The sequence below is a fragment of the Canis lupus genome, chromosome 26, assembly GCF_011100685.1.
Source record: "Canis lupus familiaris isolate Mischka breed German Shepherd chromosome 26, alternate assembly UU_Cfam_GSD_1.0, whole genome shotgun sequence".
Lineage (NCBI taxonomy): Eukaryota > Metazoa > Chordata > Mammalia > Carnivora > Canidae > Canis > Canis lupus.
The window spans coordinates 38,008,011-38,023,057 of record NC_049247.1 but is presented as its reverse complement, the minus strand read 5'-3'; the positions used below and the strand labels follow the sequence as shown (position 1 = coordinate 38,023,057).

The 15,047-nt window shown below is 39.1% G+C and overlaps 1 protein-coding gene across 3 annotated transcripts in view; it reads left to right on the top strand.

The window, feature by feature from the left end:
• ATAD1 (ATPase family AAA domain containing 1) overlaps positions 1–14,555 on the top strand; it is a 61,737-nt gene extending 47,182 nt beyond the window's left edge. For all 3 annotated transcript variants that reach the window (XM_038576047.1, XM_038576046.1, XM_038576048.1), the window contains exons 7-10: positions 1,519–1,608; positions 4,425–4,475; positions 10,951–11,084; positions 12,852–14,555. In XM_038576047.1, the coding sequence (XP_038431975.1) occupies positions 1,519–1,608; positions 4,425–4,475; positions 10,951–11,084; positions 12,852–12,972 (396 nt within the window). In that variant the 3' untranslated portion in view covers positions 12,973–14,555. The remainder of the gene's footprint in view (positions 1–1,518; positions 1,609–4,424; positions 4,476–10,950; positions 11,085–12,851) is intronic.
• Positions 14,556–15,047: the final 492 nt, after the last annotated feature.

Here is a 15,047-nt window from a genome sequence, read left to right as displayed (position 1 = left end):
GAGGTTAGGCCCTGCATTGCAATGTAGATCCTACTTGTAAAACAAGTCTTTCTTTTTTTCTTTTTAAATTTCATAGAGATTTTTACCTTATTAATTCAGTAGGGTTGTGGAAAGTCAATAAATTTGAAAAATAATAAGAACATTAATATTTTTACTTTAGGACAACTTAAATACAAAATTGCATTATATTGTGGAGCTAACATTTCTCAAGTTTATGTTTGTATTTACATTTTTTCCCTCTAGGTGGCAACCTCTCACAGTTAAATTGAAAATAATTTGGCTCTTGAATGTCATTAAATGTAGAGTAGAAGTAGAATATAAAATTTAGTGGATCTTTTAACATGTTCTGGAGTTAGATAATTTCAGAAATCTAAAACCTCTTAGGCTGAAATAAAATTATAGAAAAGTTTTCTTCAGAATACCGATAAATTTCATTTTGGGTAGTATATTGGGCTGTTTTTTTGTTTTTTTTTTTTAAGATTTTATTTATTCATGAGAGACCGAGAGAGAGAGAGAGAGAGAGAGAGAGAGAGAGAGGCAGGCAGAGATAGAGATAGAGGCAGAGGCAGAGGCAGAGGGAGAAGCAGGCTCCCTGAAGGGAGCCCGACGCAGGACTTGATCCGGGGACTCTGGGGTCACGCCCTGGGCCAAAGGCAGGCACTAAACCACTGGGCCACCCAGGGATCCCCTGGGCTGTTTTTCAATTTGGGTTGATTTTTCATTTCCACATCCTTTATAAATAAAGTGATACAGATCCAGAGATTGGCAGGATCACCAGCATTTTTTCTTTCTTTTTTTTTTTTTTTTTTTTAAGTTTATTTTTTTTTCAGTAATCTCTACACATTGGGTAGAGAACTCATGACCCAAAGATTAAGAGTCGCACTGTCCACTGACTGAGCCAGCCAGGCTCCCCTTTCTTTTTTCTTTTATTTAAAATTCTACCCACCGCTTTGATTTTTGCTCTTTTTTTCTTGCCCTTGTTGAAAGTTTGATTGCTTGAGATTTCATTATAGCATTGAGAAGATGTCACCAGCAATGCTGATCGTGTTATGAAATGATGATGTGAAATCTAGAGAGAAAACTACATGATACCTCTTACTATCACCAAAATCCTGAGACTGGGGGAAGATGATTCCTTTATATATTAGTATCAAAGGACTTGGAAGTATCCCCCATATAGCCATAGGCTTTTAGTTATTCATCAGGTAGCCATTGAGCAAAATAACAACCTTTTTTATTTTAAATCTTTATAATTCTTCCTTAACTGAACAGTATACTATTTTAGTTATGAAAAGGCTGGTGAAATGTGTCAGTCTTACCAGCTCTGTTATCATTTGATCTAGTTAGGATTAACTTTGATTTGTATTTATAAATTTTTGAGTAATAATGGATTAAAATCATTTCTTATAAAAGATTTAAACACTCCTTAATTTTTGTATCTTCGAAGCCTTAGTAATAACATCCTAAAAGGAGCATTACTGGTAGATTTAATACCTTGTGTTTTCTTGATATGCCCAGGTCATAGTGATGGGAGCTACCAACCGCCCTCAGGATCTCGACTCAGCTATCATGAGAAGAATGCCCACGAGATTTCATATCAACCAGCCTGTAAGTGGTTTCGTTTGATGATATGTTATGCACAGTTAAATACTCAGCTTTTTACGGGAAAGGAATGGTATTTTTAATAGCACTTATTTACTATTTATGACAGGCAGGAAATGAATGGGGCAAGAATCCCCTCTGTAGCTATTTGTCCTCTCCACTCTGACTTCCTTTGTTTTCTTTCTTTCTTTCTTTACTAAGATGAGTATTTGCTTTTCTTCAAAGAATATAATTACCTCAATTTTGTTTAGCTACTTGTGTGATTTTCTTGAGAATGTAGCAAGTTATATCTGAAGGTATATAGAAAACCTAAATTCTAGTTTTGGTTTATCACAGGGTGAAATTAGGAGGGCTAACAGGAAGAACAAGTGGGATTTATCTGATTAATTCCTGGCAGTTGTAGTCAGTGCTCTCCTTTGTTAGGATTAATGATTACCCGGTAGCTGAGGTGTTACACTGGAACTTAATGCAGATGTCCGGGCTTCCTTGAACCAGGGCTGTCTCCTTTCTCATACTTTTTGTTAATCAAGAAATACCCTCAAGCGGATGATTATAACTTAGCGGTACTCTATAATTCTTGCACAGAGTCCTCACATTTTGCATTTTATGTGCCTTTAGATTGAAGAAGAAGAAAACAGGGTTAGTAATGGAATCTGTGTGCCTTATAATCAGCATGCTACATGTATAGCTGTGTGGAGGAACTCTCAGTGTCATTCCTTCAAAATTTGAAATAAAAGTATTTTAATACCACTTACAGTCTCTGGCCAAAAAATACTTGTCCCCTTGTGTAGTCTGCAACTATCCAGTTTGTGGCAGTAAACAGGGTTTCCTAAAATTGATGGTTGTGGCCTCTGTAAAATTGCTTTGATGTATTACTTTCTGCAGCTACGTCTCCCCCTTTGAGAATGTGCACAAAGTTAGCCCTCTATTAGAACATGTACCCGACAAGTCAGGGAAGACATTTTTTAACTTGTTGTAGGAGACTGTACAATTTAGACTAGTGTTGAGCACTGGTAGGTGTCAGGCACCTGCCAGGCTCTGGTGAGGGGAACACGGCCCCCAGCCTCCTCTCTGTTGCAGTAAGAGCAGACAAATAAATGACAGAAAATGTATTTTACAAAAGTATGTTTAAAGAAACGTGAGAACCTGAAATGATGATGAAGACTAATAATTCTGTCAGAGTAGTTGTGAATCCAGCTGGGCCTCGAAAGGGTGGCAGGAATTTCGAATGCAAGCAAGGCAGGGAAAGTCTTTTTACCTGAATGAACAAAGGCGAGAAGGTGTGGGAACACGTGTTTAATGATGGCCCCTGGGGGGGGAGTTCATTTCGGGCGTCCGGAAAATGGAGGGACGGAGGGCTGGAAAGGCAGGCTGCTGCCAGGTGTGGACGAACTCCTCCCTCGCCCAAGATTTCACTTTAATTTTGTTAGCAAGACAGCGGGACATTTTGAAAGAGAATTAATTTACCTCAGTGGTTGTAAAGACCAAGATTACAGTGATAGAACCGCTGCTTGTAGTCTAGTAGGAAACAGAGGTTTCTGAGGTACAGTAGAACGAACATAGCACTCAACAGCGTGGAAGGTTGCCTGTACTAGAGTTCTAAGTTAAATATATTAATTGTTTTAGTTAACAAAATGGTCTGTAACAGAATTTGTCAAATTTATTACAAATTTGTGGACTGTAAATGTAAAAACTGGGCTTTCACACCCTCTTTTCATTCTGTTTTTAGTGAACACACATACTTTATACTGTAATTTTTTCTTATTTTGTGACTATCATACCAAAGTATATGATCAACCTTACTTTAAAACTTCTTCTCCAATTTAAATGATTGTTAACCAAAAGTAGTTTTGGGTGATCACATCATATAGCACATTTACCTTCATACATAACACTCTTGAATTACAGAAACAGCAGGGTTTGGCTTTGTTTTGCTGGTCACTTGAGAGATAATTCATGATAACTAGCTCTGTTTTTAGTGGTTATGGGCATAGGAATGAGTTTAGCCATGATAATTTATTAAAGCACTTATATTTATCATCTATATAAGGTATTCCGTAAAAGCTTCTGTTGTCTGGTATAATACTATGAACCATCACGGGGGCGGGGGGCGGGGGGGAGCATATAAGTATAGAAACAAATGTACTGTCAATGCTAAACAGAAATTCACTAAACTAGCAAGTGTGGAAGTTACAAGGCCAAGTGGAAGAGGTAGGAGGGTATTGTTGCCATCTCTTCCAGTTAATGGTAAAAGTTTTACTGCAGTGTTAAGTTTTCAGAAGTTTCCTGACTAAAGAAATGGAGACCTGCAGAGCCATGAGGGAAAGACATTGGTCATCCTAGCTGTTCATCCACTCATTCAAGAACCATTTAAGGGCATGTTATTTCCCAGACCTTGTGCTGATCACTAGGGATTCAGAATAAGAAGATGGAAATTCATGGGATGCCTGGGTGGTTCAGCAGTTGAGCGTCTGCCTTTGGCTCAGGGTGTGATCCCGGAGTCCTGGGATCGAGTCCCATGTCGGGCTCCCGGCATGGAGCCTGCTTCTCCCTCTGCCTGTGTCTCTGCCTCTCTCTGTGTCTCTCATGAATAAATAAATGAAATCTTAAAAAAATAATAATAATAAGATGGGAATTCAGTAGGTCGACCACAAATGATTAAGAGTCTAAAACCTAGACCTTGATGTAGCAAATAGTTTAGAGTTTCTGTCATTTCCTGTAGGTATTGCCGGATGGTTTACAGAGCAAAGAAGAAATATTAGGAAAACTGGCTGATCCTGATTCTTTTCTTAATTCTAACTGGAAATCATTCTGGTTTTTAGGCTCTAAAACAAAGAGAAGCAATCCTGAAACTCATCTTGAAAAATGAAAATGTAAGTAGAAAATTACAGCTTTCCCTGTCCTATAAATACGTGTGTTCATGTTCATAAAACTCTTTTAGAGAGAAATGAAAAAGTAAATGTGAGAATAAACAGCTTTGTACTTGGCATAAATCACTGTAAATCTGTTGGCCATTCATGCAACTCAGTAGCCCCGGTGCATTTGAACTTACCTAAAGATGGTCTGCTGTTTGTAAAGCCCCATGTTTTCATATTTACAGATTAAAATTTTCAGGCTGTTCTCCAGTTATATAAGGTACATTCATTTTTGTGCAGCAGCATGTTTTTTTTTTAATTTATTTAATTGCAATATTTTTTGAAATTGGAATTTAGATTTAAGAAGATATGATAATCAAAATCTTTAATAGTTTGTGTATTTATTTATGGTCACATGCTTCAGAATTAAAATATGTACATTAAATGGTATTCAGGGAAAAAGCTTGTTTCCTTTGTTGTGTTTCTTCTGTGTCCTTTCAGATGGTATTGTCCATACCAGCAAATTGGAATATGCTATTATTCCTCTTCCCTATTCTACGTAACCCATATTAATAAATTGTATACGCTGTGTTGCTTTTTTCACTTATCTTTGAGATCTTTTCATATTAGTACATAGTGTCTTTGTTCTTTCTCTGTTTTGGGTTTTTTGCTTGTTTGTTTTGGATTGTATAGGATTTCACTGTATATATGGCTATACCATAAGTTATTTAATCAATGCCATAATGAAGAACATTCAGGTTGATTCCGGTCTTTTAGTATTATAAAAATGCTGCATTGAATAATAAACTTGTATTCAGGTCTCTTCACACTTGTGCAGGAATATTACTAGGGTGGATTCTCTGAAGAGGAATCACTAGATCAAAGGATATGATTTTAATCTTGATCACTATTGCCAAATTGTACTACTTTACTGTCACACCAGCAATATTAGAGTACCTCTTTCCCTGTAGCCTCACCAACAGAAGGCTATGGAACTTTGTGCTGACGTGATAGGTAGAAAACAGTATCTCATTGTATATTTAAGGATGACATGAATATGTTTAGGAGCCACTTGAATTTTTTTCTGTGAAATACTTTTTCATATTCTTTGCCCATTTTTCTATTGCAGTGCTCTTTTTTGTATGGATTTATAGGAAATCTGATACATTAGGGAAATTTCTCTTTGTTTATATGACTTGAAAATATTTTTTCTTATTTGTCTTTTTAAATTTATTGGGATCTTTCCCCGTTATGATTTCTGAGTTTTGAGTAACATCATATTCCTCACTGTCCTAAATCTCATTTTTTTTTTTTAAGATTTATTTATTTATTCATGAGAGACACAGAGAGAGGGGCAGAGACACAGGCAGAGGGAGAAGCAGGCTCCTGATGTGGGACTTGATCCCAGGACCAGAATCACGCCCTGAGCCGAAGGCAGGCACTCAACCGCTGAGCCACCCAGGCAGGCATCCCCTAAATCTCATATCTAAATTCACCATTTGAGCGGCATCAGGGTGGCTTAGTTGGTTGGGCATCTGCCTTCAGCTCAGGTTCTGGTCTCAGGGTCTGACATTTCTGCTCGGCCGGGAGTCTGCTTCTCCCTCTCCCTCTTCCTCTTCTTTTGCCACCTCCCCTCTGTTCTTGCTCTGTCTCTCTCAAATAAATAAATAAATAAAATCTTTAAAAAAAAAAAAAAAACTCACTATTTGAAGGGTGCCAGGCTGGCTCAGTTGGTGAAGCATGTGACTCTTGATCTTGGGGTCATGAATTCAAACCCCAGGTTGGGTGTAGAGTTTACTTTAAAAACTTAATTAAATAAACTCACTATTTGAACTTGTTATCTAAACTAAAAAAATGAAGATTCCCACAGTGAGAGATTCTTGCATTTCTGTGGTCTTCCTCCATCCTCGATCACAGATTCTGCTCTGTCTCCACTCTATTTCCCCACCTCCCATGTTTATTTTAGTTTTATCTTTAAAAGAAAGAATTCTTTCATTTTTTGACTTAACCTCATAAGCATTGTTACACCCAACAAAAAATTGAGTCATTTCTTATTATCATTAAATACCTCGTCTGGGGATCCCTGGGTGGCGCAGCGATTTGGCGCCTGCCTTTGGCCCGGGGCGCGATCCTGGAGACCTGGGATCGAATCCCACGTTGGGCTCCCTGCATGGAGCCTGCTTCTCCCTCTGCCTGTGTCTCTGCCTCTCTGTCTCTCTCTGTGTGACTATCATAAATAAATAAATAAAATCTTTAAAAAAAAACAAAAAACAAACAAAAAAAATACCTCGTCTGTTCAGATTTCCTGTTGTCTCTTGAATGGATGTTTGTTTTTCTACCATGTATTTGTTTGACTCAGTATCCATATAAAGTTCGTTATTTGCAATTATTTGATAATTTTTTGGTCTCTTAATCTGTGGGCTATAGATGATTCCTTTACTCTCCTTCTCCCCCCACCTTCTTTTAGTTTATTTGTTGAAACAGCCAGGTTGGGTTTGTCCACATTTTTTCATGGTCTGGATTGTGCTGTAATAGCATAGGAGTGGTTGTTCAACAGCAAGTAGGGTGAGACAGCCCTGGTCCCCCAGCTCATTTTCCTGGCTATTTTTGCTTATATTTCTGTATGAATTTTAGAATTAATTTGTCTTATTCAGGGAAAAGCAAACACTCGTATTTTTAATGGGTCATAATTCAAGAGAATTAAAAAAAAATTTTATGTTGAAGGTTTCTGTCCAAAAGCATGTATGTCTTTTCTCCTGTATCTTTCAGTAATGTCCTGTTCCTTTTTTTCCTTTAAAACGTATCAGAGAGGGACGCCTGGGTGGCTCAGCATCTGCCTTTGACTCAGGGCATGATCGCAGGGTCCTGGATCGAGTCCCACATTAGGCTCCTGTGGAGAGGCTGCTTCTCCCTCTGCCTGTGTCTCTGCCTCTCTCTCTCTCTCTCTCAAATAAATAAATAAAATACTTTTTAAAAAATCAGAGAAAACATACATGCTACTTGCAAAAATTTGAAGAACCTAACAAATTACAGAGATTACTATTTTGGGGATGATAGAGCCATTTAATAAAAGATAAACGCTATGTAGTCTTTTCTTAAAAACTACATTACATGAAATATTTTGTACAATTTCAGAGTAATTGCTAAAACTTTCTGTGTATTCTGGGTAAAGAACTCCTGTCCTATATGAGCGAGAAATCAGCCAATTACATTTGCCTTTTAGCTGTATATCTGATAACTACTTTCAAAAGAAAGTATAGTCATAGTGCTGTTTAGGAAAAGACACTTAATTGGTAAACCTTTAATGAAGACAGGCAGCAATGAGCGGTTCAGGGAAGAAAACAAAAGAGATAAAACAATTCCACAGGTTCTTTTGAATTAGGATGGCTTTGTTGTAGCTTGAAATTTATCACGTATGAAGGTAATTGCTGATAATTTTGTAGAGACTTCAAGTTAATAAAATTATTTAATTTAAATTAATGAAGGGTGGTATTACTGGAAGTTAACATGTGTATGGTTTAATATAGATATAGATGATAGGTATGATTTACATATAGATGATGAAAATAAATGATAAAATTTAAGCTCTGTTTCATAAGATAGCCATACTTTACACAGGCGTGATGTTTTCACATTTAACTTAAGAAACTCCTCATTATTTCTAAACTTTGATTTCAATATTCTGCTGTTTTTTAAAAAAATATTTATTTATTTGACAGAGAGCATAAGCAGGGGGAGGGGCAAAGGGAGAGGGAAAGGCAGGCTCCCTGCTGAACAGGGAGCTCAACCTGGGACTCCATCCCAAGACCGCAGGGTCCAAAGGACTGAGCCACCCATGAGCCCCAGTATTCCTTTTTTTTTCCCACAGTAGCATCTTTGGAAATTCTTTAGAATTGTATTTGTCATGGATATAAGGAATTTTTTTACATTCTGTTTCTCAAAGCACAAAGAATTAGTCTCCAGTTTTAGGATGCAAAATATGAATGCTCTCTGGCTGTCGACTTGGGAACATCTCATTTCCCACTGGCTGGTATTTAGCTTAAAGCATATTGTTACTTACTAGAATCTGAAAAAAATTAATTTGATTTTGTTAAGAGCTACCTCAAATGATACTCTTTTCTAGTCTTTCACATTTCTTTATTGATAGTTCCTTTACACAGTTCACTCATTTAAAAGATAGGGTAGTGATTTTGGCTTAAAGTATTAAGTATAAAAAGAATTAGAACTAAAAAAAATGTATACCTGGGCAGCCTGGTGGCTCAGCGGTTTAGTGCCGCCCTCAGTCCAGGGCGTGGTCCTGGGGTCCCAGGATCAAGTCCCACGTCAGGCTCCCTGCATGGAGCCTGCTTCTCCCTCTGCCTGTGTCTCTGCCTCTGTGTGTGTGTGTGTGTGTGTGTGTGTCTCATGAATAAATAAATAAGATCTTTAAAAGAAAATGTATGCCTTATACAGGTATCTTGTCTCAGTACTAAGGAGATCAGAGTTTTCCGTATATAAAGGAATCTGAACTTAGACTTTTTCCATGCACAGCAGGAGTCTTTCACAGGCATGGGCTTTGGAGACAGGATTGAGGGCCCCTCCTTGCTAGGTAACCGTGGGCAGGTACTGTTGAGCATCTCTGCCTTATTTTTCTCACTGGGAAAGTGGAGGTAATGCCAACAGTCTCAGAATCATTTTGAGAATTTAAATGACGTGTGTGAAATGCTGCGAGTGCCCTGCTTGTGCATCCTCCATGGTAGATGCAGTAACTGCCGTGCTTCCAGCCATTTTAGGAGTCGTTAATTTATTCCAGTATTGCTCCCAGGACTCAAGACCTTTTTAAACTTGGGGGCTGCCTTCCTGGTTGCCTAATAAAAACAGTTTTCATGAGTTCACAGTTTGTCTGATAGCTATTACCTTGTAGAAAGGGGTTATTTGTAGGGTGTATGCCGTGTGCCTAGCATAGAGGTGGGATAAACCCAGAGAAGTTATAGAATAAATTATCCAGGCTCACATGGCAAAGGATTGATGGAGCCTTCCTCTTAACACTGTGGTGCACTACCTCTGTTCATCTTGCTCCCCCCCTCCGATGACTCGAATCTTCTTTTCGATCTTTTCTCATACTCGATTTGTTCATCTTTCTGACTTTGTCACTGTCATACACAAGACCTCCTGGAAGCTACACATTCCTCCTTTTACTGGTATCCTCAGAATTTTGACATATATTCCTAAACTCACAAGTTAACAGTATTTCTTCCCTCTTTCCAGTACTAGACTTCTGAATGCTTCAGCGTGCACGCCCCTCTGCCTCACCTATTCTTATGTCTGTGTTCTAGTTCTACACAGTTTCTCTACCCCAAATTGAATGATTGTTCTTACTGTTTGGATTTGAAAGCTGCTTTAGATTTACTGTGTGTTGACCATTTTCTTCACTTATGACTGCTGCAAGCTCCACGCCTACCTTCTGGATTCACTTTTCTTTTTATCAGAGAAAACGACTTCTGTTTATTTAACCCCAACTTTTAGAAGTGAGAAGACTGTCGTCACAGGAGGTCACAGTCACAGAGCTGACAGTATACCCCACGTCGCCGTGTAACTTCCACATCTCTTGTCCTTGTGTAGACTTGTCATCATTACCTGAATACTTGGGTCTTCTATAGAATCTAGTAACTAATAAAGGTAGCATTTCAGGTCAGTGGGGGAAAGTAGATGTTTTTCAGACAAATGGTTAGCTATGTGGGGAAAAGATGCAGCTGGACCTTACATCATTGTGCCCAAATCCTGGCTCTGGTAGTGACCGTGGGCAATTTATTTAAGCTTTCCAGGTCTCACTCTTATCTGAAAAGAAAAACAAGAATACCACCTGACAGGGTTAAATGTGAGAATAGCACATGTAGGGTGCTTAGCACAGGAATGATGCACAGGAATCATCCGATAGATGCTAGTCATCGTAAGTACATCTTTCTTGTTCATTTTCTCTCCTTAATCTACGTAGAGGTTTAGTGTGATTATACTGTCCCAGGTCCCTGTCTGCCCAGGACGAAGACTTACTTGGCTTCACTGTGTGAGCCTAGGTCGAGGAGCAACACTGCTGGTGCTGAGTGTGAGCTAGTCGAAGAGCAAGCACTGCAGTTAAAGGGAAAGCAAGTATTTCAGTTGAGATGTTTGTGGGAATGGACTAGGACCTGATACAGGCTGTTTGCCACATCTGTGGAATATATTGTAGGGAAGGGTCAACTCAGGACCTTCCCGAGAGCCGCCAGAGAGAGTCCAACAGTGTTTGTGCATCTGTTCTTCTTCATCCCTGTGTGGTACGGCTGATGAGGGTTTATTTCACTATTTCAGGTGTTGTGACAACTAACGAAAATCAGATTTCAAAATTCCAGCTTTTATAGTTAAAGATTGGAAACTGATGATCCTCCTCCCCTGCTATCCCAGTATACTTTACATTTTTTAAGAAGACTGTTTGATCTATGCTCTGCAACATTTTTTATATTCTTTTTCCCTGTTGAAGGTGGATAGGCATGTGGACCTGTTAGAAGTTGCCCAGGAGACAGATGGCTTCTCAGGCAGTGACCTGAAAGAGATGTGCCGAGACGCTGCCCTCCTGTGTGTCCGGGAATATGTGAATTCTACATCAGAGGAAAGGTATGAGCTCTAGTATTTGTCAGACCATCTTAGAGCTTTTGCATTCGTTCATTTTTCTTTACAATATCTATGCTGCTTATGGGATCAAGGTGAACTTGAATTAATGCTCACCCCAACTGTATTAATTGCCTTTTTCCCTAAAAGAAAGTTCTTTCTGAAAGTGAATTGGAGACGTGGGTCATGAGGAGGCTCTGGAATGAAGAGGAAGACAAAAGCTGACTTTGCACCGAATGTCCAGGGACTGGGTCACCGGAAGCCGATAGGAGCTTAGCTCCCTGCCTCTGAGAGGGAGCTTCGTTCTCCAGCGCTCCTCGCTTGTTTTGCACCTTAAATTCCTAATCTCATTTCCTGTGGTCTTCCAGAATTTCACATGGAAATGGGGTGAGGGCCTTGGGTGAGGGCCTTTGTTGGGGGCTATACTTCAGCTTGTTCACAGGGATGTGTTTACTAAACAAAGAAGCTGTTGTCACTGCAGCAAACTTCCAAGCATTGGTTTGAGAAACTATTCGTACCCCCCTGTTTCAGCAAAGACATTAGAAAACCAGAATAAGTTAGCCTTGATGAACCACAACCCGCACAAGGGCCAGCGGAGCACCGTGCGTCCTCAGAATACCTTCTGATGAAGAGTTGCCGTAACTCTTAGCAGACCGATGTGGGCCTGTGTTGAATGAGCTCTCCACCTCTTGCCCTTTTGTTTCTTGGGCCCCTTCCTCATTCCCCCCTGAGGCTTTCACTCCGCAGGACCTGGATTTGCCTCTTGTGCTGTGTTTTTAATTACAGTACACTGCCATAGTGAGCTTCACCAAAAATGTTTCCCTTGGCGTAGAAAAGTTAGCCATGTGTGCACTCGTTCTGCACCTGCCTTTAGTGCTCCCGGGGGCCCCGTTATAGAGAGGGTCACTTCATTTATTTGTTGCCAGATTACTCTAGTTGAACTACCCTAATGCTAACCTTGGGAATATTTTTGACCTCTGACTCCAGCCAAGTCTACTTTCCAAAGGTTTCTATTCTTGCGTGTGAGATAATGAAGAGAGGCAAAAAAACAACCTATGAGTACATTTTGTGTGAATAAATTACCTTAATCATAAAGGTCCACTTTTTCTGCTCTCCTGAAGGCCTTTGAAATTTTCTATTTCAATATGAAAAATCTGGCTGATAGCCTTGGCTTATCCTAAGTGTCTGTAAATTACAAACAAGGAGACATTGTATATTGGATTTAGTTTTTCTCATCATTGAAGAGGGGGAGGACTTTGAGTAGTTGGTTTTTGTTAATAGCAAATAATTTTATTTTCAGTTTGTCCCGTGCTGCCCTATGTACATGAATATATGCCCACGAATGCTACTTTTGATATCTTGATTGGAATTCTACTCCCATTTAGATAAACTGCACACCTGTATCTAACATCTCTCCGTTCTGCTGATACTCTGCACTCGATTCTCAGTGGGAGGTGTTTGGTTTTCAGCACCACCCCTCGGATGTGTATTCATAACCAGCCATTTTGGCTTCTACCTCCCAGCAGTCAGTGCTTCTTAAAAATCTCTGCAGACTTGCATCTGCCTAGAGAATTCCTGAAAGAATTCACAGAAAGTGGTTAATTGTGGCTCTCTTTGGGGGACTTTGGTGGGAAAGAGATTTCACGTTCTGATGTTGGTAGCATACTCGAGGGAGGTGTACTCCAAAGTCATTTGACCAAAAGAAACAAAACAAAAACAAAAACAAAAAAAACAAAGTCATTTGACCATGTGGCTGTTTTGTTTGCATTGTAGCCACGATGAAGATGAAATCCGGCCCGTGCAACAACAGGACCTGCATCGGGCAATTGAAAAAATGAAGAAATCAAAGGATGCAGCATTTCAGAATGTTTTAACACATGTTTGTTTAGATTAAGAGTAAAGATCATTTGTACAGTTCAATGTGATCTAGTTTGATGCACTCTCTTACCTTCAGTGGAAAAAGAATGAAAAGATCAATGTTCTTCACCCAGTGAGAGAGTGAACTGTTCACAACACTGGTTTTATACTCTGAATTCTAAGTTATTGAGATATAGTTATTATATAAGCGGTATTACTACTTGTCAGAAATCATGAGGAGGAACAATTTAATCCAGCCCGAGGGGGTGCTCGTGTTTGACCTCCGTAGCCATATGTTGCAGCCTCAGAGCATCTAGCTGGTCTCAAGGATGATGCATTGAGTCATTCGGGAGAAAGGGGGGTGTGGGTAAGTGCTGATGTCTCAACCTGTGAGAGTGTGTGTGTGTGTATTAAATGTATATATTCACACATTTTATATTGATATTCTGTAGATATGTTTGAATATGGAAACTTTTTTTTACCCCAACTACTGAATCAGAAAGTACCAAATAGTATATGGCAAAACGGAGATATATGGTTGTGTCTAAAGGTACAGTGATTCAGCCATTTCCAGTTGTTTCCACTTATTTCAGCCTTTTTTTGTTTTTGTTTTTTTTAAGTCGACCATTTCTCTGCAGTGGAATAGTTGGAGCCGGCCACATCTCCGTTTCTGGTTGTGGCTCCGTTATTATGGTCGTCAGGATAATCAAAAATACTTGCTCAGTGATCAACATCGAATGATTGGCAGGCAGTCGCGTGATCAACACTGATTTCACCTCTTTCTGGAACCACACTGAGTTAGAGACATGTTTTAAATCGATGCCTACGGATGGATTGAAAGCCTTGCCCAAGAATGGCTTTGAAAACCACAGTGCCATTCAGTACATGTATGTGACTTTCCTTTCTTCGTTTCATGTGACATAGTTCTGTTGTAACCATGGTTATTTAATGTCATTTTAAAGTTGTATGTTCTTTAATTATGGTCAAATATAATTTGGTCATCGAAATGAAATGATAGTTTAAAACAAGTAGCTGTTACTAAATGTGCTAAAAATACTCATTTTATGACTTTAATTTTTAAAGTTTTCTTAGCATATTATGAATTGTGCCCTAGTTAGTACAAATATACACATCCGAATCCCCATACTGTATCCGTGGTCATCCGATGCTATGTGCCCTACATAAGAAACATTTTTTGTCCAAAACTTCACTAACCAGAATTCTATTACAGGCACTTAAAATCACCGCATGAGGAAAATAGCACAATAAAATCTTGAGGTGCCTTCTGTGAACCATCTGAAAGATTAAATTATTTTTGTTTTTATTGTATTTCTTTGTAAGTCTTTACTCATGAGTTATTGGATTAATTTATTTGCTAGGAAGTCCCTCACGGAACCTGTTGGAGGGTTTATTCCATTGTGCTTTGAATGATGGGCGGGACAGGGGTTGCAGGGACGCACTCTGGACAACAAAAAAAAGCAAGTCCTGAGGATTGTGAAGATGATCGAAAATTGGCTGCAGAACACAAGACACCAAAAATAAAGTTTCGTCTCCATTTTTGATGACTGTATTGTACTATTATTTTATAAATAATGCAATAAAGAGGTCCCTCTTTATCAATTTTTCTCTACTTGTTTTTTTTCAGGTATGTAAAATTGGGGTGTTTTTTTTTTTTTTTAGTCCATAAACTTTGTCCTCTGAGTATCTTATTTCACTGTGTAGCTTTTACACTCTTGTAATGTGCGTTCTAGTATCCAGTCATTATTGTGTCTCTGTACAGGGTTCGGTAATGACTTAATTTTAATCTGAAGGCACATACTGATACAAAATAAGATGCATCACATCCTTTCTGAAATTCAGAGTATCCGGTAGTACAGTTTATCATGGTTTTAATCACCAAATAAAGTTAGAGAAACACACTAATCCCATCCGCCGTGACTCGTAGGCATCTTAGGGCCTGAAGGTAATCGAGGACACTTTCTTATATCACCCTGAAGAACTGTGCTTGTTGTAGACAGGCCTTCGACGCAGGTCGTTGGGTTCGAGGTTCTTGATACACCCTCGTGGGTGGTGGTTCCGAGTACCAGCTGTGGAGTCGGACCGCCTGGGTCT